Here is a 27,112-nt window from a genome sequence, read left to right on the forward strand (position 1 = left end):
ACACTATGCCCCATGCCCCCCACCCCTCAACCAAACACTATGCCCCATGGCTCCCACCCCTCAACCAAACACTATGCCCCATGGCCCCCACCCCTCAAGCAAACACTATGCCCCATGGCTCCCACACCCAAACAAGCCTTATGCCCCATGTCCCTCACCCCCAACCAAACACTATGCCCTATGGCTCCCACCCCCAACCAAACACCATGCCCCATGGCCCCCACCCCTCAAGCAAACACTATGCCCAATGGCCCCCACTCCTCAAGCAAACACTATGCCCCATGGCTCCCACCCCCAACCAAACACTATGTACCTTACATGCTGCCTATAGAGTGCTGAAAAGTAAATGTGAGAGGGGCGGAGGCAGGGCGGGTCCCAACTCAGCACACAAACTCTCAAGCATGTACACAAACAGACCCATACCCTCCACCCCCCAACTCAGCACACAAACTCTCAAGCATGCACCCATACAGACCTGAACCCCCCCCCCAACCTCCCAACTCAGCGCACAAACTCTCAAACATGCACCCATACAAACCCGACACCCCCCACCCTCGCATCTCAACATACACCGCACAAACAGACAGCACAGACCCGATACACAAACTCAAACAAACAGACCACTTACCGGACGTGCTGGAAGGCAGGCTAGCTGGAACGCTGGCAAAGTTTCTGGCACTACGGCTGGCGTGGGCGTGGCAAGGCTGAAATGCCTTCAGGCATCAAGCCTTACTGGCCACGCCAGCCGTAATGCTGCACCTCCATTGGTGCATCGCACACGCACTATGTGGCTCTGAGCTACGTGGTGTGTGTGTGCTGAGCCAATGAGGGCCAGTGTTTTGTCCTGCCCGGAAGAGTTTCAAAGACTTTCCTAATGGAGGGCGGCCGATGCTGCTTGCGGTCCGCACTCCATTAGGAAAGTCTTTGTACCTCACAGGCTGGACAAAACAGCATGTGGGGGTCCAACTGGCCCACGGGCCGTATGTTGTGCACCCGTGACCTAGATTGTAAAGCTGAAAGAGTGGAGAACCATGGGGATCTCAGTCACTCCGCCTCCACGACCCCTCACACACCCCCCCGCAATGTGATTGGAAGAAAACATTGAAAGCTCCTCGTACTCCCTCCCGTACTGCAGTGTGGGATGTTTTTACCCATGCATCCAAGCCCTACCATAAAACTGTGCATTACTGGCATTGAAAACATCATGATGGCCAGAACTCCCCAGAGAGTGCACAGGGAAAACATGAATAGGCTGCCACCCATTTTTGCCTACGTTGTGAGCACAGGAGGGCACTGCCTAAAACCACCATTGGGCTACACACACAGTAGCCTGAAACCATTGGGAATGGCAATGCTGATTGCCAAAAGCAACCCAGAACTGTGGGGAATTCATTTTCTTAATGTCAAAAATGGATGCAATACCGGTACTCACCACTATCAGAAAGCCAGCGTTTTAAAACCACCAGACTTTTGTGTAAAACTGAACAGATGAACCCAAACCAGGCCAAGGAAAGACTTGCTAAGAGGTGGATACAATGTAAAACTATATTCTGAAATGACTCGAAGGAAGTAATTATTTAATGTATATGTAAAAATTGTAAGTTTGATTTAAACTGGGAACTAAAGTGACATTTAGCTGAATTCTACCTGACAACTACCCCCGACAGGAGAAACCTGCTAAGCCACTCTTCCCAGGCCTAGCTGCATCCTGCTGCCCCTGCCAAAAGGAGATCACACCTCTCTGATTGAATTAAGGGAGGGGTACCTGCAGACTGCTGGAGGTTGAACAAAGCCTTGTTCTGGCCTCAGGCAAATGTTATTTTGGGGGGGGGGGGCGTAAAGTGGCTTCCTCTTGGGAGAAACTGGGAGGGGCAGTGCCTCTGCTAGCAAACTGAGCTTGGGGGGAAGTGGATAAACCAGTTATTCCACCATGTGATGTGGGAAGCCACACCCCTTTTTGACCAGGGCATAATTTTAAAAAGATAACTCATAGTGCAGACTGGTCAAAATTATATAAATAATATCATTATTCTTGGGATTTTTCCGTGCACATTTTAAGAGGTGTTAGGACCCTGTGGTGTATTCTGGGGTGTTGCTAGCGGAAAATAGGGTCTTACTCCAAATGTCTGCGTGTTAAAAATCTGACACTTCATCAATTAATGTCCATACTCCTTGCGCACGTTTGTGTAATTTTTGGTAAATGTCCGATATTGGTAAACCGACCAAAAAGCGCAAAATGTTGTCATTTCTGAATCCCAGCTCGCAGGAACATGGGGCTTGAACAGAGACCTGCCTTAATTTATCTGTAATATGTACATGTAATGTCAACCACTTGTGTATCTGGGAAATATGTATTTGAATCAAATATAGATGTGTGGGCAAATTGACCAGGGGAGGATCCTCTGACCCATAAACAGACCTCATCATGATGACAATCCATTTCCTTCCCCCAATCATGGGACAGGGGAGAATTGGGCCAATGACAAGTAGAGAGGGGCAGGCTCAGTTATGCGAGGCACACACCCATTTTCAAAACACATAAAAAGGAACATTGAAACCCAGGTAGGGACATTCACTTTCCACTTTCTTGCGGGACGCTTTGCCAGGAGACTCCAGACTTCAAATCCATCCACCTCCAGAGACAAGAGATCCAGAGAGACCAGAGATCCAGAGAGACCAGAACTGTGCAGTGCTGTGAGCAGAACCGGTGCTTGACGGACCCAGAGAGCAGAGCTGACCCAGATAGCCGGGACTTCAGAACCACCCGCCGGAAGTCCCGTCCAACCTGACCAGACCTTGACGGCTTATTTAAAAAATATAGTGTGAGTACTCACTGTGCCAAAACCAAACTCTTAGTTTAAAATAATCTAATCCAAACTATTTTAGCCTATTAGAACTGCCTCCTAGAATAGTTTCATTCTGTCATCTTTAAGACTGAAAACTGTCACCTGTCATTCTGACCTTTAAAATTTAAAATCCGAAAAACTACCTTCACAAAATCGTCCGTATCTCCGGGACCGTTTGTGCTAGGAGCGAAACCTAGAACCGACTTGCTACTCCCTATAGTGCCTCCGTAATTACGCTCGACACGCGCGATTAAATTTGCTGCGATTTGACATTTTGCACAATTTCAGCCACGTGTAAAAATCAGCAGCTTCTTGCTTTCCTTTGCTAAAATTCGTTTAAGCTGCTGGTTACTCATAGAGCATTGCTAAAGTGAGCCTGAACTAATATAAACTAGCTATCACTCGCCCTGAACCTCTAGAGGGAATTAAAAGCATTTTTAGCACATTTCTCACTTCATTGTCATCACATTCAAAGCATTTTGGGGCCTGTATTTCAAACTTCTACCTGTTTTCCTCTAAGCTTGCTGGGGGGACGACTGAATTTCGTATTATATTTGATTGCATTCCTGAGAACTGTGTGCTCCTCCTTCCATTTCTTACATTGCATAGGGGTGGGGGTGAATTGCCAGAGAAAAAGTGATTATATTATCTTTTGCTAAAATCATATCAAGTTATTTCTGTACTGCATTCCATTCTTCATTGCTTTTCCCTTGAAACCATGAAAGTATTTTCGCTGCTTTATCCATCCTATACCAACTCCTCATTGATTGTAAAGAGGTGTGCTGGTGTGAGATTACCCATTGTTGATCAACATTATATTCATAAGTGTGATATCAATTATTGATTTATTATAAAAGTGTGATATATATATATTGTTTAATTTTTCAAATGAACCTTTTAAATTTGTAAAACAAACCTACTTCTTGGCTCAGCGGGGTCGGGGGTATTCTGAGAGAGGGGTGTGATATAAGGGTTGTCATCCAGAGTACATGAACTGGACATAAAAATATATCAATAAGGGTTTCCATCAGCATCCCAGACTAGGCATTGACTTAGCTGTAGTGTTGAATTGAATCCGCTTACAGAGTGGGGGCTCGGAGCCGGGATATTCTGGGTTAGATTTACCACTTGTGCAGCTTAAAGGATAGTTCCGGGACTTTTTTTTTATTGTCCCTACGGGTCGGCCATGTGTTTGTAAGCATAAATCGGTAGATCGTAGGAAACTTTCCTATGGACCTTACCCGACTTTTCGCCCATTATCGCACTCGAAATCAGCCTCCATTTTGTGATAATCCTATCATTCCGCCGCATCGACCTGGCTCACCTGCCTTTGCGGCACTAAATCAAATCCCCCGCCCCTGAGCCTGACATCAGCAGACGCGTACTGCCCATTTCAAGCACGTCTCGTGTCAACAATCGCTGCGCCTCAGCTATTGACGTGTTGCCATGGAAATGGCAGGACGCCTCTTTCCCCAATAAGTATAAACAGACCGTTTCACAACATACAGCAGCAGATTTTCGATTCCATTCCTCTCTCTGTGTTACTTTGAGTATTCTGTGACTCGTTTCAGTGCTCTGGTCAGCTACCTTCGCCGCTTGTAGCCCGTGTGAACACCTGTACCATCTCTGTAAATTATTTTACTATCTTTACCGCACAATGGCCACAATAATGCCGTATATGTACGAGCCCGAGTACACCGAGGAGGAACTACTGGAAAGGCAAGCACGCGAAAACGATGGGGATTCGGACGGCAGTTGGGAGGACCAGTCAACGGATGAAGAGCCTGGACCATGTCGCATGGACGGCGTCTCCACCTGGTGCACGTGCAATCGGTGCGAGCTAATGCCAACTGAGGAGGAGAACTGCTGCTGCCGTGAAAATTCCGGGTGCTTGGCCTACATTTCGGAAAGCGAGCAAAGTCTGCAGGAAGGCGAGCAAAGTCCGCAATGCATCACCGAGCTGCCAGAGTTCAGGGAAGCCTGCCTCTCACGGACAGTGTTGAGGATGATGATGGTGCTTATGCACGAACTTCGTGGCACTGTTCGTCCGCGTAATCCGAGTAACGAGTAAGTATACTCTGTTTGTGATGTCAGTGATGCCACCACTATTTCATGGTCGTCTCCCACATATAAAATTACATTTACATATCATTCGAACGCATGTAAATTGGTTCCATATAGTGCATTTTCTAGATATAATTTTTTTCTAAGAAAAATGACATGTGTTACCTGAATCGACATTGATAAGAAAGTTTGGTCAGTTTAATACAGTTTGCATCTTTTTTTTTCACAGGTGGTACAGGCTGGTGGCCTATCGTTGCTTCACTTGGTGGCTTCACGGGAGGCTCGGACACCGCGTTCGGAGAGTAATACCTGCCTGTGCGGTACTTGCCATTAGACAACATTTCCCCAGTGACAGTGGACAATACCGCGGATTTTCCCTCGATGTGCTGCAACCTCAACTTTACAATGTGTAATGTTTATTATTTATGTTTAATTAAAATCTAAAATAAAGCCCAACATATATTTTAACAATGGTTGTTTTGATTTTTTAAATGAATCTAGTGTGTCTCCGTTGAATAGCCTTCCAGTGCCTTGTCTTGTCACACCACATGTCTCCGGCCAGCATCCTCCCTCACGCTGGCCGCACACCTTCAATCCACATAACCGTTGAACCCATATATGCAGCAGTCATACATATATTATTTTGTGGGTTGGCATCAAGCGTTGGCAATAAAAAGCTGTTGGATTTTATTGATACAAAACATGGTTATAGGTAAATAATAAATATGGTTGATCATAATAAATCCTCTTTTTGGGCACCGGGTACAGAGATGACCCCCATATATTCTCCTGGGAGGGTGAGGTATTTATAAACTCACCCCCCTGCCTTCCATGTAGTAGATCCTGCAGCCATCTTCTTACATTCAGTTAGATGGCCTCTCCTTGGTGAGGCCCTGCGGCAAACGGGTCTTGTCTGCACGACCACCGCCCCGATCCACCCCCCGCCCTATCAAAGGCAGTTCGCACCAGGGTACTTGCGCTGCTGGCAAGTGGAGCTGTCAGGGAGCGATAAAGGCCAAGAGGTGCCAAAGACCATGTACACTTCAAAGTGGTCTATAGAGCATGGGTTGTTGTTCCCATGTCTACCTCCAGACCCCGTGTCTCCTGCCAAGCATCCCCCCTCACGCTGGACGCCCCCCTGCAATCCACATAAGTGTGTCTCCATTCACGAGTCTTCCTGTGTCTTGTCTGCACGACCACCGCCCCGATCCACCCCCCGCCCTATCAAAGGCAGTTCGCACCAGGGTACTTGCGCTGCTGGCAAGTGGAGCTGTCAGGGAGCGATAAAGGCCAAGAGGTGCCAAAGACCATGTACACTTCAAAGTGGTCTATAGAGCATGGGTTGTTGTTCCCATGTCTACCTCCAGACCCCGTGTCTCCTGCCAAGCATCCCCCCTCACGCTGGACGCCCCCCTGCAATCCGCATAATGCCACGACATATACACGTCATTCATTCACAAACACACCCCTGTTTCGAATTCTTTATAACCCACTTCATATTTCTAATGAGAACTTCTTTGCGCTTTGCTAGTCAACCCGTGAAGGTGCTGGTTATCTGCTCTTCGTCTCTGTGAACTTCCGTGACCACTTTGAGCAAACTCGTCAGTTTGCAACCTGTGAACTGCTCCCTGTTCTACGACAAGAAACTACTCTGATCCCTGCATCTAACTGTTTGTTCGTCAAGGTAAGTCCATGTACCATAATCATTTTGCGTCCAATTTTTTAATTTATATCTATTTGCTAGTAGTCATCAAATTGCATCCATGTTTTCTTTTCGTTCACGACAGTACATGCAAGGAACTAGTCACATGTTCTGAGTTTAGTCAAATTACTTTTTCTATTTTTTGAAAGTTATTGAAATACTTATCCGCATGTGAATAACGTGTATAGTTCCAAGAACCAAAACGGACCTTGCATTGAACCTTTTATGTGTCATTTAATGTTTTAACACATTGGTATTCATAGAGAATTGTTGATCTTTACTTTTCAGAACTTTCCATAATGCCTGCCTGTTCCATTGGCGGTTGCCCTTCGAAGACCCATAACAAATCTGAAGATACTATAATGCATGTTTTCCCTAAGACAATAGATCAGATAAGAGAATGGGTCCGATATTGCGGATATCCAGCCTCTGAGCTAGAAAGTAGAGTCCTAGAAGTCTTTGCGGACAAGAGGGGTGATCGATACCGCATCTGCAGCAGGCACTTTAGCCCAGACATGTACTCCACATCATTGCTAATAAAGAAGAAAACACCGCGAGCGAGGCGAAAATTGCTCTCAACCGCTATTCCCACTCTATTCGTCCACATCCCTCCACTGGTGAGTCAAGTTTACGTATTTGTCTCTCGGCCTTGCGGTAGTGTGTAGCATTAGCTAACAATAATTTCCCCATTTATGTATCCACTCAATATGAAGCCGGAAGATTCTCCATCCGTGTCGTTATTGCAGTCATCAGCCACTTCAAGCGCCTATCGGGTAATCTTACTTAGCTATTCTGACACTGACTTGTTTTAGGCATGTAAATCAATAGTTTTAATTGATCGTGTAATTATTTTACCTAATGGTACACCACAGTACTCGTCCTCTAGTCTTTGTTTTCAGTTATAATTATTGTTATCCAAAATAATGCAAGTACTGTCTTTCAGGGAGATGCTGAGGAGTCCAACGCATTGACGACAACCGTAGATGTCACTCAGATGCTCGAGGTACGTTTCCGGACAGTTCCATCGATGGAGATCATCAGATCTTGCATTCTTGTAGCGTGATTGTTACACACAATGTTTCTTTCGTTTTTAGCCATTGGTATGTCCTTCTGTCGTCGCCCTCCTATGTGTCTTCTTTTTTCAATATTGTGTTCATTACTAATGAAAGTCCTATGTTTCAGGGAGTCGATGGAGCATTAGTCCAAGAAGAAGGGGGAGCATGCAGTTACGGGTCGGCGCAACAGCTTGCAGAAGTGTGCACCGCAGTTACAGCGTCCCTTGATGTTCTTATGCATTTCGAGGTATGGATATTGACAGATCAATCATGCGAGATCAAATGACGTGATTACATCCGCTATACTTCCTTCTTTATTAACGCAAGTACTATGTTTCAGGGAGCTGACGGAGCTTCTTCAACAAGAACATCACCCCTAGTAGTTGATGCAGATCTCTGGGTGGTGACACTTCCAACGATGGAGCAAATCGAATCATATTTAGATATCCATTATTTATTTTAGACAACTGATCATTTGTGCAGGTCTATTTAGATGAGCCGTTGACGCCTGCAGAAAGTTTATGTTCTTTTAAACAAAATAGAAAACCATACCAATGCAATTACTGTGTTTCAGGGAGTTGCTGAAGCGTCATCTTCAATAATATCATCAATGGAAGTCTATGCGGAGCCCGAGGTATGGATCTTGACAGTTCAATCTAACTAGATCAACAATGCGTGAACTATTGTCGTTTGAATGTTCTACACAATGCGTTCATTCGTGTTTTGCTATTGAGATGTACGTATGGGTATTGGTCCCCAAGTACATTTTGTGTTTTCAATATTATTATACATACTAATGAAAGTTCTATGTTTCAGGGAGTCGATGGAGCCTCAGTGAGTGATGGATGTGCTTATCATGAAAATATAGTCGTTGCAGCGCGAGAGGAAGTGGAGACATGCACACACGAGTCGGAGCAACAGCGTCCAGATGTTGAAGTTCGAGGCAAGAAAGTTTCAAAGAAAAGAAAGCAAAAGAAGGTTAGTGTCCTGTTCACTATATTATGTTGTCTTTCACTGTCAATAGTTCAATACTGTAAGTTGTGTTTAAACTGAACATCCCTTTTCTAATCTGACCTCTAGCTGCGAGTGGGTGTAAGAACTAGATCTACACAGACAGTGAAGCGAACGAGAGATGTTGCTTGTCAAACCTTTTGGCAGGGACTTGAGACTGGAGATGCATCGTGCCAATGGGAAGAATATGAAGTGATTGACAACGGAGCTATACCACCACCAGCCATTGATAGTGAATGTCCTCCTGGTAGTTTGGATGCAGTCGGAGATCAATTCACAGAATCCACACCCGCAAAAAATAAGAGCGCGCGAAAGTTGAAGACATTGTTTTTTTCTCCCATCTCCGGACAAGGAACAGATGTTGCAATGGAAGAGAATGAAGTGGACGACAATGAAACACCATCAATATCACTCAGCATAGCGGAAGACGATATCAGAGATTGTACCTTTCATGCGAGTGACATGTCCTCAACGTTACAGGCCGAACCAGCTGGGATGCAGAGTGACAGTATAAGGAAAGAGGCCAAATTCATTGTATTCGATAGCTGTTTGATGGATATTATTATGATGATGAAATGTGGGCATTGGGTTGGTGGGGAAGTATGTGGGGAGCCATTGATTAATGTGACTCGTGCAATTCGAGGCACTAACCTTAAAATACATGCCACCTGTACACAATATCATCCGTTCGCATGGTCTGCACAACCCATGCTGGGGCAACTGCCAGCAGGCAATCTACTTTGTGCAGCGGCCGCACTTTTTAGTGGTTCAAGTTTTAAAAAGTTACAGTATTTCTTTCAGTTTGTGGGAATCCATTTCATTGCGAAAAGTCAGTTCTACAAATACCAAACCGATTATCTATTTCCAGCCATCAGCGAAGCTTGGAGAATGGAAAAAATGTCAATGGAAAGTACATTCGCGGGCAAACGCTTCAGGCTAGCCGGTGATGGACAGTGCGACAGCCCAGGATTTTCAGCCAAGTACTGCACCTACCACTTTCAGGACATGGAAAGTAAGAAAATTGTGAGTTCGGTGGTCGTGCAGGTGTCACAAAGTACATCCTCAGTGGCCATGGAGAAAGTTGGCTTTGTAGCATCATTGCAAGAACTACAATCGCGGGGAATGGTGATCGACCTGATAGCCACGGACAGACACGTTTCAATTGCCAAGACAATGAGAGAAGAGTACAAAAATATAAATCACCAATTTGACGTATGGCATCTTGCAAAAACAATCAATAAAAAATTGTCGGCTGCAGGAAAAAAAAAAGATATGCAAGGTATTTCACAGTGGTCCAAGTCAATCAGCAACCATCTTTGGTGGAGCTCAAAAACATGTGAAGGGTCGTTGGAAATTCTACTGGAAAAATGGCGGTCAGTAATGTTGCACTGTAGCAACGTACATCGATGGTCGACAAATGAGCATTTCCACAAATGTGAACATGGCCATTTGTCCACAGAGGAGGCACGGAAGAAGAAGTGGTTGATTCCTTCATCACCCACTCACAAGGCCATTGAAAAGATTGTATTTGATAAAACTATAACAAGAGATTTGAGGGGACTCACGGAATTCTGCCACACAGGAGATTTGGAGGTGTTCCACAATATGTGCCTAAAGTACAGGCCCAAAAGATTGCATTTTGGCATGGAAGGCATGATAAATCGGACTCTTCTAGCGGTCTTGGCACATAACCATAATGTTGGCCGTCAACAAAGTAGGACGACCGGAACTTTAGGGACGCTTCGCTACAATAAGGCCTTCACTAAAAGAAGTAAACAATGGGTGATCAAACCAGTGTTTGAGGATATGCAATATGAGTTTATTGAGAGACTTATCGTAGATGTCCTCGATAGGCACATACATGGAGTGGTGAACGAACCTATGCAGGGGACAACTGCATTGCCACCCAACATTGCCTCTGTTCCATGTCCACCTAAAGCAGAGCTCATTGAGAAATACACATCACGGTTTAAATGATTGTAATTTGATTGTCTGTTCTCTCGAGTCTCCTCATGTTGCAGGCCCATTGCAATTAAACCAAACAGTAATATAAATCATTTTTACAAAAATTATAGAATGTTTCCGTATTACAAACACATGGCCGACCCATAGGGACAATAAAAAAAAAGGCACGCAGACAAGATGCCCTTACACTAACTGCAGCTAACTAGAAATGTGTGCTCGCTCAAAGTGAAGGTCAGCTGCTTTGATGTTTTGCTCGGGTGGCGGAACGGCCCACGACCCAATATAAGGTTCTATTGTGATTTGACCTTGACAGGCCGGGACCATCCTGAAAGACTAAGAAAAGATAATGAATAAAATTTCAGAAACGAAACGATGAGCCACGTTCATTAGAAGAAGTAACGTCGGCAAAGAAGGAGTGGTGCTTCGGGTCTGCCCTACACAGAGACACAATGGAAAATGCAAATATAATGTAAGTAACTTTTGATGAGTTTATACCCCAATTTCATTACTATACAGTGGCTTTAAAGACGGGTTCAGTTGTACTTGTTCGTTCTATGTGGCATATTGTTTTGTACCGCGCACTATCTTGATGAGAACCATCTCCTTTTACGGAAGCACCTCAAAACCTTCCTCTTTGCTTCTGCTTTCTCTCTCCCTCTCCCCTGCTACAACTGGTCCACTGTCTGCGACCTCGGTCCTGGGCCCTTCCACTCTCCACCTGCACTGCCTCCCTGTCAACCCCTGCACTGGGGGACTGTCTCAGTATCCTACAGCCCCCCCTTCCCAGCACTTGTTCTGCACTTACCTTGCACTTGCCACCAGCTGGCCCTATTTATTTATTATTTTATGCTACTTACCTTGTACTCCACTCCCCCCCCCCTGCCTCGCCACGCCTTTAAACACTTGTGTACACCCAGTAGCGCTGTCCTCGCTATGATTTTAATAAGGATCTGATGGTGAGACTAATTTCATTTTTTATGTTTTTAGGTACATCATTCACTACTGTCTGTGTCACGAGTACCAGACACCGGCGGACGGCTTCTACAGCCGCCAGTTGCTTCTCCGCGTGAACAACGTTACCACCCTGACCATTTTATGGGACGATCGCCAAGTACAAGTATGCCCTTACGCGGTACTAACGGTTAGATGCAACATACCTACCGTTGTGGTGGCCTAGTGCCTCGTTGTTGGAACAGCCATGCGATTATCAGTGCGACCGAAGAGCTTATTTTTATCGTAAACCAACACCCTGTGTACTGCACACGAACATCGCTTCCCTCAAGACGAACTAATTTGGATCGAGAGCAAAGAAAAATGCAAATCGCTGAATATTCTCTAAACATTTGATGTCCAATAAACGTACTTTGCCAAATGTACAATCTTGCCGTTTGCTTTTAAACCACGGTTTCACATTCCGAATTGTGGCGCTGTATTGTGAGATGCTCTAAGACCCTGTGTACAGCAAAGGACCATCGCGTTCCTCAATACGAACTTTTTGGAACATGAGCAAATAAAAATGCAAATCGCTGAATATTCTCTAAACATTTGATGTCAAATAAATGTACTTTACCACATTTACAATCTTGCGGTTTGATTTCAAAGTACAGTTTCATATTCCGAATTGTGGTGCGCTGTATTGTGAGCTGATCTGTGTTGATTTCCGGGGTCTGTGTGGAGTCGCGTAGAAGACGCCTGGGCGCGTTTGCCTACGCAGCTCAGTCACGTCACGGATAGAGGCGGGGAATATGAATGTTTTGATAAAGTCTGTTTCAGGGGCGGGGGATTTGATTTAGTGCCGCAAAGGCAGGTGAGCCAGGTCGATGCGGCGGAATGATAGGATTATCACAAAATGGAGGCTGATTTCGAGTGCGATAATGGGCGAAAAGTCGGGTAAGGTCCATAGGAAAGTTTCCTACGATCTACCGATTTATGCTTACAAACACATGGCCGACCCGTAGGGACAATAAAAAATAAGTCCCGGAACTATCCTTTAATACAGTGTGCCAACTGACCAGATACACATATCGGGTTAGATCACCACGCTGTTTTAAACTGTGAAAGCACCCCTCAAAGGAACGCTCTAAGGAAACGGTCTGTTTTGCAAAATAAAATGCAAACTTCTGTAAGTCAGGAAGGAACTCAAATTCCAGAATGACGACACTGGTAGACATCAAAATATCCAGAGAGCACTTCTTACATAAGCTATTTGTGAGAGGTGAATGGATTGAGCAGGGCCAGGATGCGTGGTTGCAGGCAATCACGCAACAGGTCACTGCAACTGGGTTAGATATCTGAAGAGATCAGGGTCCCTTACATGTGGCCCTGAGTGAACTATACATGGCTACTAAAGCTAAAGATGAACACGACAAGATGTTTAGGATAGCTGCATATTTGTACCTATATATGGGAGCCACGCAGGACAAATGTGCTGAAGGCCAAGATCTGGCAAATAGGCAACAGATCGCGTTAGAGAAGGCCCAATCTGACCTGGTCTCTTCTGAGCAGAGGATGCACAGAAGCCAGGAGTCAGAAAATGAGAGCAGACAGTATCTCATTAAAATCAAAGAGGACATGTGTATCCTGCAACAGGAAAAGTCTGACCAGGATACCAGATTTCAGGCCTTGCAGAAGGAGTACCAAGAAGGTTTGTACTCCCTACTGCAGAGCCATAAAAAGCTGGAGCAACAATTAGATTTCAATAGGGCATGTGCTGAGCAGGTAGTCACCCTGCAAAGCCACCTAGATAGGGAAAAGACAGAGAGCAATAAACTGATCCTGAAAGACCTGGATACCCAGGCAGAGTTTGATCAGGAGCGCCAGAAAGCTGGTGCCCTTCAAAGGCAAAGGGACGACCTGGCTGCACAGATGCAGACTCTTAGTCAGGAAAGGGACACCTTAGGCCAGGAAGTCTGCCATTTAAAAATAAAAACTGAAGAAAATCACTTGGCCCTCCAGGGGCTCGGTGACCTCCAAAAAGAGCATCAGAACCTGTTAGAGCACACCAGGAGGGTGGAAGAGGCTCTGGCAAGAAAGGAGCAGGCCCGTAGGGATGGGACGCAGGAGGTAACCCTCCTGCGGCAAAGACTGGCCCAGTACTCCAGGACCAATCAGGAGGCACAGAGAGAGAATGAGGCTCTCTGCCAGCACAATGATAGTCTCCAGCAACAGGTAGCCATGCAGGAGGGATTGATAGTCGAGTAAGGCCTTGGTTAAGGAGCTGAAAGCCCAGGCTCTTGCATTGCAAAAGGAAGCAGGGGCTGATAGAGATGAAGTTCGCTGGGAAAGGGAAACGCCTGAGCATAACCTCAGGAGCCCTAGTGCCAGAGGCCTTCATCTCTACCAGTCCCTGGACTCTGCCACCCCCATGTTCCCTGGCGCACATGAGCACGGGGCCACAGGGATGGCAGATTACTATCCAGCTAAAAGTATGGGGCTCATAGGCCAGTACCACCCAGGAATGGAGGGCCGGGCATCCGGGTATGGGCACCCAAGCACAGTGCAATTTAGTGGGGAACCCCAGGAGAGTAGGCCCACTAAGGGCATCCTGAAAACCTTTGCCCAGAGTGATCCATGCCCCCACTAAGGAGGGTCGCACTGTGGGTCCATACGCCTGCCCCCACACTGTGGGTGCTGCACAATTTCATAGAGGGAGGGTTGGTTCCTGGGAGCCTTTCAATGACTAAAGCTACCAGAATTCCATACAACAATGTCCAAGTTTGGTAGTTACAAATTTGGGATTCACATCTTGCATGGATTATACAAACTCTTTATTGTTTGGGTTACCTGGCTATTGTGTACATGAACCTGCAAATGATCCAGAATGCTGCAACCCACTTTATCTTGTTAATGGGATTCATACGGTGCAACGCTGCCTTTTGCATGGTCTCCAGGTGCTCTGGCGAATCTGAAAAGAGGGAGGGGTGAGTTTGTTAGTAGGAAGAAAGAGAGTGCACACAGGTGCTTTGCTGTTGTGTTGATAGTTTAATTTTGGAAAAGGTTTGTTGCTTGGTGGTAGGGGTTGGTGAGCATTCAAGCACTTGGGTTTGTATGGGGGTGGTCTTCTGTATTCATGGTTAATGGGTGTAGTGACAGTTTTGCTTTTGTGTGTGTGATTGTAGAAGGTGTGTGGTTTGCTGTTTAATGTTGGTGCAAGTGTGGGTGTTGGTTTGCAGTGTGATGGTACATAGTTGCTTAGTGTGTGGTGTGTTTGCAAGAGTATGGAGAGTTTTGGTACGGCTGGTGGAAAGAGGGGTGACCCTTGTGTCGTAGGATTAAATTATCAACTGAGTTTGAGTAAAGTGGGAACAGCTGCGCTGTGGTTTTACTGGTGGGCCTAACTGCTTTTTTTTGCATGGCCGTGAAGCCCTGAGGTGATACTCTGTAGTTTGCTCTACCTCTCTGCATTAGGACTGGTCACTTTTCTTTGATTAAGTGCAATGATTGGGTTGGATAGGTCTGCAAATTCAAAGATCCATGTTTTGAATGGATTGTGTCCTCCCACGTGTTCCTCATTTTATGATATTCGTATCCTGCCAGTATAAATAGCTTGTGCCGTGCCCGTTGGCTTCAGTTCTGTTTTTCCGATTGCTTAGCTCTTGAGAACAGCGTGCTTCTAAGTTTTCATCCGAAAATGTCGTCTTCCACCTCTTCTACTCCGAAGACGGGGTTAAAAAAGTGTATCGACTGCGGATCGAAGATGTCGATTACAGATCCTCACCGCGTTTGTCTTTGGTGCCTAGGGTCAGACCATCGAACCGGCGTCTGTGGCTCCTGTCAGTCGATGACAGAGAAGGCCCTTCATGAGAGGAAAGGGAAACTGATGGTGGGGCAGGAAGCTTCTAAGGCCTCCTCGAAGGCCTTGTCAAAAAGACATAGGAAGTCGAGCGATTCGAAAGAATCGGATCATCGTAAACACTCCAAGAGATCTCGATCTCGTAGTAGATCGAGACGCTCTTCATCTTCCTCTTCAAAAAAGGTTAGGAGGAGACATAGATCTCCCTCTTCATCCTCCGATACATCTACAGAATTGGTACGATGCTCGACTAAGTCGGATTCCCAAAGAAAATTGCAAGAATTTAGAAGGAAGATGATGGAGGTCTTTGAGAATGCGGCCTCGACACCCTCAAAGAAGCCTCAAAAGAGCCAGACCCTGGTCGCTCTGTTGGACGACACAGGGAAGTCAGGAACTACTGTGGTAAAATACCGCTGTATGGGTGAAACTCGTAAGACTGTTGTCGACGTCAATTCGTCGAAGATTCCTCGAATAGAGTATTTCATCGACACTGTATAGAAAACAAGTCGTTGAAACCCTTGATGGTGTCGACGGCTTGGAAATCGAAGCCAAAAGTGTTTTCAACGCCTTTGTCGAAGAGATCATCGGTGTCCTCGAAGACGCCTTCAATACCATCGAAGGTTCCTTTGATTCCTTCGACCCAAACTCATGAACAGGAAAGGAGATTTACTCCTTTAACTAAGTCAGACTTCTTGAAGACTGTCTTCTATTTTTGAAGAAAGTGGCTCTGAAGAATAGGAGGTTTCTCCTTTTGGAGTACAATATGGTACTAGAGAGGTCCCAGAAGAATTAATCAATCCAGAATCGAAAATGAGACCTGTGTGATAACCTTCACTCTGCTAGTGGCATTGATAGCTCACCTGAACTGGAGTTTGCAAAACCTGACCATGCAGATTCAGGGTACAGGAGTTTAATTAATAGAGTGGTGGAATACATGGGCTGGGGTAGAGCCTCATCCACTTTTGATCAAGTATGTCAGTCATATCATCCTGATCAGGGCCCCAGGTCTTTCTTCTCCATAGGGCACTTCAAAGAACGGTAGAAAAAAAACGGGAACGTTCCTCATACTATTGCTGCAGTCAACAGTAATTTTCCTAAGAAGTATAGAACTTCTTGTTCTGATCCTGATTATTTAAGCAGGCATCCCACTCCAGAAAGTCTGGTTATTCAGGCTGCAACCTCAAGACAGACGGCATATCCATATAGCCCCCTGGATAGAGAGGATAAGAATTTTGATGCTTGGGCCCGTAAGGTCTTTACTTCGGGTAGCATGGCTCTGATGTCAACTAATGTCACTGTCATGATTCCTGCCCCTCATGTCCCCAGCCCTCCAAGATGTCAGGCTGGAGCCAGGCCACGATCACCTACATGGCCCTCAAGAGCCTCTCTATCCCTCCAAAGACCCACTTGGAGTCAGACTTGGCGATTGTGGCACCAGACTCACTCCCATAGGATAACATTGGGGATTGGACTTGTAGTGCATTGATGGGGACAAGATGGATGCCCCCACATATTTTGGTTCCCAGAACTGCATGTGCAGTCTAGTCTTGGGTGTGGTTCAGCCCAGAGACACCTGGAATACCCAGAGACTATTTAAGCCACGCCCAGGCTGAGAAACATGCTTTGCGTTTTCTGCACCTGCAGCGTGACACTCACCGTGTTCGGATCGGTCTCCAGTAGGCCTGCATCTTTCTTCTGCGCTCAGCTCCTGCAAAAACAAGAACACTGTTAGGAACACCTTACTTTGCGGCGCTTCTGCCCATCATTCATCGCTCCTTCTGTTCTGCGGGCATCTTCGGCGGTGCCATTCCCATCCCGGCATGCTGCTTCTTAGGGAAAAGAACAGAAAAAGGGCATTAGTAAGCATTCAGCAAATCTTCGCTTATTTTTAAAGACAATACGAGCTTCAAATGCTTACCTGAATCCCAGCTGCTCTGGGGGAACTCTGTCTCTGGAACTTCTCATCCATCTGCAAGAGGGAAAAGACACTCCAGGTTAGCGTGGAAACATCTAGAGGCGCCGCATACCGCGCTTACTCGCCGCATTTCTTCTTCATAACCGGCATCCACGCTGAAAACGTCGCGGCACCTAAAAGACACAGAAAAATAACTTGGTTCAATACAAATACGAAAGGGTCGCATCGCGCATCGCGCTCTCACTCACCTTCAGCACTACTCATCTCAGCAGCACGTCGCCATCCCCGGACACCGGCCACCATCTAAGGAAGGAAAGGAACAAAGTTGGAGAAATGTTTTAAAGACTCATTATACTTACCTGTCGGACTCTTGCCAGTGAAGTAACTAGGCAGAAACGAGCCTGCATCAATCAACGCGCCCCTGTGCTGAAAGCAGGACGGAGAGCACACTTTCCAAGAAAACAAGGTGAGCTGTGGATCAAAGGGAAGTGTTGGAAAGAAGGGGTTCAAGCACACAGAGACAATAGGGAGTTAAACTCTACCAATCCTGTGTTTCAGGCCCAGTCTCCAGTCGACTAGACTCCAGGGAAGGGTTTGAGGTCAGAACAGGCAGAGTGACGTCCCCGTGGATACCAGGTGAGCATTACAATCACCTGTACCCTGGACAGGTTCACCCATACCCTGTGGGACTGCATTTCGGCAGTGGCTGAACATATTCCGGAAGATGAGGAAAGGGGAGGCTTCCTGAATATTGTCAAAGACGGAAAGGGGGCAATGTGGGAATGTCTCAAGTCTGGACTGGATACTGCTGATAGTATCAGCAGATCCATGGCTGCAGGCACAGTGCTATGCAGATTTGCGTGGTTGAGGAAGTCTGGTTTGCACCAGATGTGCAGGCTAGATTTCTCAACATGCCTTTTGATGGCTTGAGGCTGTTTGGTGGTAACGCTGATGAAAGCTTAGAAAAACTGCAGACCTCAAAAACGGCAGCTAAATCGCTTAGCGCCTCCATGCGACAGCCTCAGAAACCTTTACCTATACTGTAATGGAGATTTTGCTTTCGGCCAGAAGGCCAGCAACAAAATCCTTGTACCGGTGTCGTTGGAACAAATTCAGTAACTGGTGCAAAGATAAGGATGTGGACCCTTTTCAATGTGCCACCCCAATGGTGCTCTTTCCTATTGCATCTTGCCAATCTGGGGCTCCAGATTGGAACAATTAAAGGATATCTAGCTGTGCTGTCCATTTTCAAACGCTCCTCGGAAGAGGTTTCTTACTTCAAAATTCCATTGAAAACTCAATTCCTGAAAGGGCTTACTAATGTATATCCTCCAGTCCCCTTTCATGTCCCAAATTGGGATTTAAATCTAGTACTTAAGTTTCTAACTTGTATACCTTTTGAACCTCTTCTCTCCTGTCCCTTGAGGCTTCTAACATTGAAGACTGTCCTTCTTGTGGCCTTAACATCAGCCCGCAGGGTTAGTGAACTACAGGCTCTCTCATGTAAACCTCCACTACTTTTTACAAGGACAAAGTCTTAAGGTTAAACCATCTTTCTTACCAAAAGTAGTTTCTAACTTCCACTTGTCACGAAAAATCATATTACCAACATTCTATCCTCCTCATTTGGGCAAAGAGGAGGAGAGACTGAATAGACTGGACCCCAAAAGGGCTCTCAGTTTTTACGTTTCAAGAATGTCAAAATTACGTCAAGATGACCATTTTTTGTGGGTTATACAGGTCATAAATTAGGATTAGTGGTGACAAAACAAACTATATCCCGCTGGATCATTCTGGCTATAATTGAGTGCAACGGATTGGCGGGAAAAGACCCACCGAATGGGCTGCAAGCCCATTCCATTAGGAGGATGGCTACTTCTGTGGCTCTGAAGAGGGGAGTCCCTGCAGCAGATATTTGTTCAGCTGCAACATGGGCATCAATGCATACCTTCATCAAGCATTGTTGATTAGATGCCTCTTCCTCCAATTAGGGTTTATTTGACAAGGCGGTACTTCATTCCGTTCATGAGAACAATAACAAGTACTCCCACCTCCAAAATTACCACTGCTATGGGAGTCTGCTATGGGCGTCTATCATAAAATGAGGAATACGTTGGAGGACACAATCCATTCGAAGAACAAGTTACTTACCAACTGTAACGTTCTTTAAAACTGGATGTTCCTCCCACGTATTCCTCATCGCCCCTCCCATCTTACCCCGGAGAACAGTTTACGTTTACTTTCCTCTCAGGAGGAGTATCAGTCATGATGCACGCCTGGGTGTTCCTCAAATATTTCCTTGAAAAAACAGAACTGAAGCCAACGGGCGCAGCACGAGCTATTTATACTGATGGTGACGTTGACACGGTACAGAGCACGTCGAGGAACGACGCTGCCACGACCTCGTGCACAGCGCCAGCTGCCGAGAAAATTTTTTCCTGAGGCAGCAAAGTTGGCAGGATACGTATATCATAAGATGAGAAATACGTGGGAGGAACATCCAGTCGAAAGAACGTTACAGTTGGTAACTTCTGTACTTTCCTGGAGGTCCTGTGTAACTCTACTGTGCGTATATATTGTGTGCATTTCCTTTAGGAGGAAGTTTGAGAGTTTTGTCAAGATGTTTGAAAAGGCTGATCAGACTTATTTCATTTCCAAATATTGCTTGGTTTCAAGACTCCTGTCACTTCTAGATCGTCTTCTCGGTCTGCAAATTTAGAAAGGGTAATATCCGTCTGATATTAGGTAGGGGGAAGAAGCATTTCGCATTTACCTGATGATATTCCAACGTTAAGTAGTTGTCCTTCAAATTTAGAGATTTTTGACACCTTTTGGATGCTTCCTGTCTGGTTCCCTTTTCGACGGGCCATGGTATATGCAGGGTATAGAGGATGTTGGCCATGACCATGATTTCAGTTTTGTCTAAGTAGAGTTTAAAGTTGTTGTTGCTCATCCAAGCGTTGATTTGTAAGAGGCAGTGTCCAAGGGTGGGGCTCTGTTTCTTTGGTGGTCTCGATTTTGTAGATTATTTGAGTATCATCTTCATAGTTGTAGCATGTGAGTCTGCCCCCCCGGATTAGTTTGAGTGGGGTCGTGATGCGTCGAGAGGGGTGAGCTTTGTGGAACCCCAGAAGTGAGTGTGCGTGATGTTGAGCTGAAAGCATTCAGTGAGGAACGTTTTTTTATCCACTAGTGCTATGTTACTAATTCCTGCTTCTTGTATACTTCTGATGAGGGCTGTATGGTTGACTGTCGAATGCCGCTGAGCGGTCCAGTACTAACAGGGTGGAAGTGATGGAGTCTGAGTACATTTTAGATTATCCAAGATGGACAGTAGTGCTGATTCACTTGATCTCATAGGTCAGAAGCAGCCTTGTACTGGTGGTTGGTTTTCACTTATTTTAAGATATGCCCATATATGTAGGTTTCTAGCAGTTTGCCATGCGGATATTTGCTATGGGCCGGTATTTGATGGGGTTGTCTGTTTCCTTAGTTAACTTTGAGAAATGTCTAAATGTAGGCACATTAGAACTCAGGTACAGTTCCTGTTGCCAGCTAATGGTACATGAGGCTGCAGAGGTTTTCTGTTGGTGCCTCATTGCTGAGGATCTTGTAGATGTTTGGTGGGCAAGGGTCTACTGGGGAACCGGCTTTGTTGCTTTCCTTTACTAGTTTAGTGTGAAGTAATTTAGCACTGTGGTTGCATCCTGGGTATAATTGTTGGTGATATTGTTTCTCATGTCCTTTGCCACATTTATTGTTGATACTTGTTGGATGTTATGATTGTTAAAATTGATTTGCAAGGTCATCATAGTTTCTGCGAGGGACTGGGGATGTAAGTGCAAGATGTTGGGTTTCTTATCTCCTTGATGTTGAAAAAGTCTTCCTGTGCATTGCTTGATTTTGTGATCTGTTCAGTTTAGTGTATTTCTTTGTGTTTGGCATGTATGCTGTATAGAGGTCGGGGAGGGGGGGGAGTAAAACATCTTAAGGCTTTTTTCTTCTTGGAGGGGGCAAAGAGTTTCTTCCAGTACTTCTGTGATCCGTTTTTGGAGAGTCTTGGTTTTTCTTCTGGTGGTAGTGTGTCCAGGAGCTAGTTGAGTGGCTTTGTGGATTCCAGCATGGTGTTGAGGGATTTGCAATTTCTTTTCTCAGATGTGGTTAGAGTTCTGTTGGTGGCCCGTAGTCATGTTGCGTGATTCACAAATAGTAGTATCATATGGTGCTTGCTCCAGAGAATGTGTACCTGCATCTTCAGAAGTAATCACTGCAGTACTTCCAAAAATGGTCCAGCTAATGCTGTCTTCGTGTTAAGCGGGCAGTGTTAACTTGCCCAAAAGATGCAAGGAATGTGCGCTTTGCCAGCCTGCTGCTTTGCCTGTGGCATTCTTGATGGCATCCCATTAAGCTGCCTGTCTGCCATTCAGCACAAAACCCCTTCCACCAGATGCTCCTTGGCATCCCCAAGTCGACTTGCACACTGATAGATGAGTAGACCTGCTTGAGAAAGTATCTTTACCCAGGAGCCTTCAGAACTGCTTGCCTTTCAAGGGCTGATCTTTGGGTGGCACACACAACCATCAGCGTGAACAGGCTAGCTTTGTCCACACTGTATCCGACGTCAGCCCCTGGCAGTGCTTTCAACACCACCAACCCTATGAAAATGTGAGGCACCTTCCTGCGCTTGAATGCTGCCACTGGAATACTGGTAGATACTTTGGGATGCTCACGCTCCCCCCTTCTCTGCCAGGATGAGGGGAGCAGGGGAGGGGGGTTCCTTCTGTGCCTACACACTGCTCCTGTGTTAGGCGAGCATGGTTTTGGCTACCATGTTACCAGAGTGAGGTAGGTTTTCTGTTCCCCACGCCCCCAGCCTCTGTGAAGCTGTGTCCACAGGGCTGGCCCTAGGATTTGCCGGGCTCTAGCTGGCAAAAGATGTGTGGATTCCCTTTATTTGTATTGCAGAAACTATCACAAAATGAGTCATTAATATCCATGGGGATCAAATAAAGAGACGTTTAATATATGAATTTTAACTGTTAATGTTACGGTTGTAGCAATATCAGGATTGAGGATTATTTTGGAGTAGCTGACCTAGTGAGCTGAATCATTTGTAGAGATGGGTATCTCAAAGTACTGTGATGAGTAAGAGCAGGACAAAGTGTATTGAAGATCACTGGTAAGTAATCCAAACATACCTAATGTGACCGCACGTTGCAAGGATGTAAAGACTGGGCCAGACAGGGCAAAGTGCTTTTGCTGCAGGATAGTGCAATCGTAACAAAGCCTATTTACCAGAAAGGTACTGAGGCACTCAGAGTAAGCAATTCTGTAGGTCTTAAATGTCATCCATATGCCTTAGGGTCAGAAAAAAGTGTGGGGTATAATTAACATATATACATAGACTGAACATATCCTAAACTGAAATACGCACATTGAATCCAACTGGCCTTTCCCAATAGAACAAAAATCCAAATGGAAATAAGGCATTGTCTTTCACCAAATTGATCAATACCCAAAGAAGAAAAAAAACTAGAGGAGATTTTCCCAGAACACTGCTGGCAAAGTATAAAAGGTGTGCGCCTGGAAAGCAAAATACTGATACGAGACCTTTGCTTTGAAGACACTTTTATGTGTTTTTGTAAGTTAGTGGGTTAAAATCCTGGTGGGTGAAAACTGGAGCAAACAAGCTGTTTTTCATGCTGGCCTCAAACACCCAAGGAGGATGGAGTCAGCACTGTGAAAAAAGTGGGCTGATGCTGTCAACCCACATGTAATTTCAACGTGTACCCTCAAAAACAGCACATGGTCAGGTAGAACGTCTTCAGGCCACAAACCTCTCTTCTCACAACAAATGTTCCGTCTGATCCTTTCCCCCTCCTCGCCACCACGTTTGGCTTTCAACAATGCTGTGTCTTTCTAAACAGACTTGAAAGGTACACACATCATAATTCAAGTACTCCAGCAATATGTAGGAATCCTTATAGAAATATGTTGCACAAAAAGAGTAGAAATGTTGCGTTATTTTCATCCCATTTTAGAGACTACAAATTCTAGAATGCAATTACACAAAATTATAAAAAATCGCTTGTGTGCTTTACATGATGAGTGAAATGTAACATTGCCCCCCCCAAAATCTATTTAACACATCAAATGCGGATATATGAATATTATCACTATAGTGCACAACTGTTCCTTTTTTTTCCAACATATTTTAATTGTCTTCAAAGAAGACGGATTTGGGCGGCAACTCGTTTTTCTTAGTGCTTTCAGAATAAAATGTCCCTTTAAACCCCTTATCCAAAATATAGGTTCTTAAACGGACCTTTGCTTTAAACAAAGAGCGCGATAATCCCAAACTGTGAGGCCCCACAGTTCTGATGGGCTGCTGGGCAAAAGGTATTTTGTCTCTAGAAGTGTGTCACAGAGGGTTGGATGCTAACCGTACGGCCTCGCTTAAACGGGCTCAAAAGAAAAGCCCTGTGGCTGTAAGCATCCCATCCCTTGTTACTACTTATACTCACGGAAACAGGTAGCTGTGGACCCCCTAAAAGTACAGGGCCTGTGGCAACTGCACAGACTGCCCATACCCCAGGCAAGCTTTGTGTGTCCACGCTGAGTCGTAAGTGATCGAAGTTTCATCTTAGGCACACCTGGGGGGAGGCAGTCTTGCAGTGACCACAATATCTTACGTTTTCGCACTGGACTCAGGGGGAGCCCTGCTGTGCTCTCACTCAGCTGGGGCAATATAGAGCGGCGCTCCGGCAAAACACACCTTGCTGGTGCGCTGCTCTGTACCCCAGACCATGGGGCTAGCGGCGCTCCTGCAAAGCACGTCTTGCTGTAGCGCTGCTTTGTACCCCAGGAGCTAGCACAGGACTCTCTCAGATCCTGCGCCACAATGAGCAGACCGCTTTCAAAAGACTCTCTCCACAAGGAGCGCTGCCTAATCTTCTGAAAGTAGTCTGCACGTTGAAGCTTAGGTTGCTCACGCATGCTGTAATTTAACAGAATGCTGCCCTATCTACAGGGGCTAGCACAGACCAGCAACCATATCTGTTCTGAAGCTGTATTATCGCATATATTGCACACACGTGTAACCTGTTCAAGAGGTTTCAGAAGACTTGACATTGGCGACTTCATGCAGAAACTGCTGAAGCCTCACATAGTGTTGTGGATGTCCAAACTGGTATATATGTCCTGCAATTTACAGCCATCTCCTTATTAGAGTGAGTATTGTGACAAATCAGAACAGGGTCAACTTCCATTATTCACTTAAAAGGGTTTCTTACTGAATCACTATAAGACATGATTAACGTTTAAAAATGCGGACATTATGATGTTCCCATAATGCTCTTTTCTTTTATGCAAAACACCGGTATTGTGGTCTTTGAAGAGATACTGTGGTGTGCAAACTGGCCGGGGGCCACGCCCATTGGCCACGCCCCTCCTTCCCACAGCCCCTCCAAAGAGGTGGCAGTTCCTTATTAAATGAGTTACATTTCCAGCACTGCTCCCTTTCAATCACTCTTTAAAGCAGTGCCTTAACGGTTCCCTGGGTGAAGCGATGGCCCGGTCGCCTCAGTCGTACACCCCCGCCCCACCAGCCACCATCCTCTGACCCTGTTGTTGACCACACAGACTTTTGGATGCGAGTGAAAACTGGCTTACTACGGTATTCCCAGGTCAATATGTTCCAATGCATACACTGGCCTCGGGGGAGTACCCCAGCTACCCAAAAGTGATCGTGTCTGATGTGCTCTTGCGCCCTCAATGGGGAATTGGTTATTTAAATTAAGAGCTCATTATGTTCGCCCTGCTGCTCCCCATCATGGTGTGAGTTCCTTGTGCCAATGTCCCGTAGATGTAAGACGAAGGTCCTGATCCCTACTCACCCCAAGCATGATAGGCCCTTAATTGTTCTGTCCTTACTGCCCCAGGGTACGTGGATATCAGAGCACCCTTGAACCCACGCATGCCAGCCAGTGAGTTGAGAGGCGTGTGCTATACTTGCATTGGGAAGAGGGTATTCTGTGCCACTGCCCACGCTGCTCTTTGGGTGATTCTGAAGCTCGGCTGCACACTCAGTGTGGTGTCCCTTCCTGCACCACCTCTAGTAGTGTATGGAACCCTTGTAGAAACGAATAGTGGATAGCTGGGCGAGGTGGGTGGGAGGAGCTTCACTTGTGCTCACGTCCTCTGGAGGTGGAAGTGCTTTTAGTAGGAGCCCTGCTGTATCCCACGCCCACTAGAGGTGGGTGCGGTTTGTGTGAATCTGTGTTCTGGGATTTTCTTTTTTTTTTTTTTTAATTGTCAGCCCTCAGTTGGAGCTGTGCCTCGGGGCAGATGTGCACAGCCATGGGTCCAGGGTACACGCTGAAAGTGCGATAGGCGATCGGTGGCGAGAGGGTGGGGGTCTGGGTTCCGTCGGAGAGGGCTGCTTCCACGCTCCATCTGCTCGTTCCACACAGCTGACTGGTCGCGCCAGCTGACCGAACCTACTCCAGTGTGTGAAGTTCCCTAGCCCCTAGGTGCAAAACTCTGCCCCTGTAAGCCCCTTCTGCCAGGTTTGTAAATCCCGGTGCCCTGGCGCCTTGTCTTGTCTGTGTCACTGCCCCCATCTTGCATGACTTGTATGCTATGCCTTATGACCCAGACCCTACAACCCCTCCATGCCAGGCTATCTGTGCCGGCTAGTGTCCTCTATAAGACGGGGCTCTTCCCTAGGTCCCCAGTCAAGCGGGATTTTCTTCCCGTGCAGCTGTGCCATGCCCACGTACTTTCCCTGGTTCGCTGCCCGCTTACACAGTCCTCGTTCTGTTCTCCAGCCACGTGTGTAAGGTCGGCAGCTACCCAATGCGCGCTGTATCCCTAGACTTGGCGTTTACACGTCCATCTGAAAAGCTTTTTAGGACTTCCCTGTTCTCCAGCGCCTGAGCCCGCCCCGCCCCCCCCCCCCCCCCCCCCCACACACACACGTGCCCTAGGTGGGAACCCTGCGCGTCTTCTGTCTGTACCTCTGCTCTGCCTAGCACCCTCGCCGGATCCTCCCTCTTCGCTACCCCGGTGCCCCTGCCCCGTGCCTTCTGTATTCCAGTACCAGTGCTGCTTTCAGAACAATGAAGTGGCTATGAGTGGCCGCTTTACAGACATGTTCTGGGGATCCCCTGCTCGATCGTCTGCCGGCGTCCGTGGCTGCCCACCTGCCCATCCCGTGTCCTTGTGGAGCACGGCGTCTGCGTCCAGCGGGTGACCATGGTCCAGCGCTTCAGCCTCCGAAGGCAGCTCTCGAAGGTGGGTCTCGCCATTCCCTGCCCCGGACGACTTCGCCCAGCGCGCGTGTGTGCAGCGTGGAGGAAGGACGCGGTGGCAGGGAGCGGCAGTCTTTCTTGTCCTTTGTTCTTTCTCTCTTCAAATGTCACATTTGAGGCACAGACACAAGTCATCAAGGTCTTGAAAGCAGGCCGTGTTTTCCCCTGACCCCCCCCCCTCACTCTGGGTTTGTGTGGTGTGGTAAAGGGGGGGGGGGGGTGGGGAAGAGTACATGTAATGATGATATGGGGGTGGGGGTGGGTCTGGGTCTGGCAGGAGACACCTTGCCCCCGGGGGAGGCACGGACATGGGGGAGGGGAGGGTTGACGCCAGTGTCTTGGAATGGGCGTGCTTCCCTGTCAAAGGATAGGGCACGCATCCCATGAGGGAGTCCGCTATACGGGAAGGGAGCTGAAGCCCAGCCGATCGGCTGCCTGTCTCCGTGTCTCC

The 27,112-nt window shown here is 46.6% G+C and overlaps 1 protein-coding gene across 10 annotated transcripts in view; it reads left to right on the plus strand.

Annotated features, from left to right (window-relative positions):
- The window catches only part of TMCC1 (transmembrane and coiled-coil domain family 1), a 987,752-nt gene that overhangs the window by 640,139 nt on the left and 320,501 nt on the right, over positions 1-27,112 (plus strand). The window contains exon 1 of one of the 10 annotated variants that reach the window (XM_069643441.1): positions 26,345-26,644. The exons of the other annotated variants lie outside the window; for them this stretch is intronic. Coding sequence (XP_069499542.1) covers positions 26,606-26,644 — 39 coding nt within the window. The 5' untranslated portion in view covers positions 26,345-26,605. Of the gene's footprint in view, positions 1-26,344; positions 26,645-27,112 lie in introns of those variants that run through there. 10 annotated transcript variants of the gene reach the window in all.

This window comes from Ambystoma mexicanum, chromosome 2p, assembly GCF_040938575.1.
Source record: "Ambystoma mexicanum isolate Mex_15411 chromosome 2p, UKY_AmexF1_1, whole genome shotgun sequence".
Taxonomy (NCBI): Eukaryota; Metazoa; Chordata; class Amphibia; order Caudata; family Ambystomatidae; genus Ambystoma; species Ambystoma mexicanum.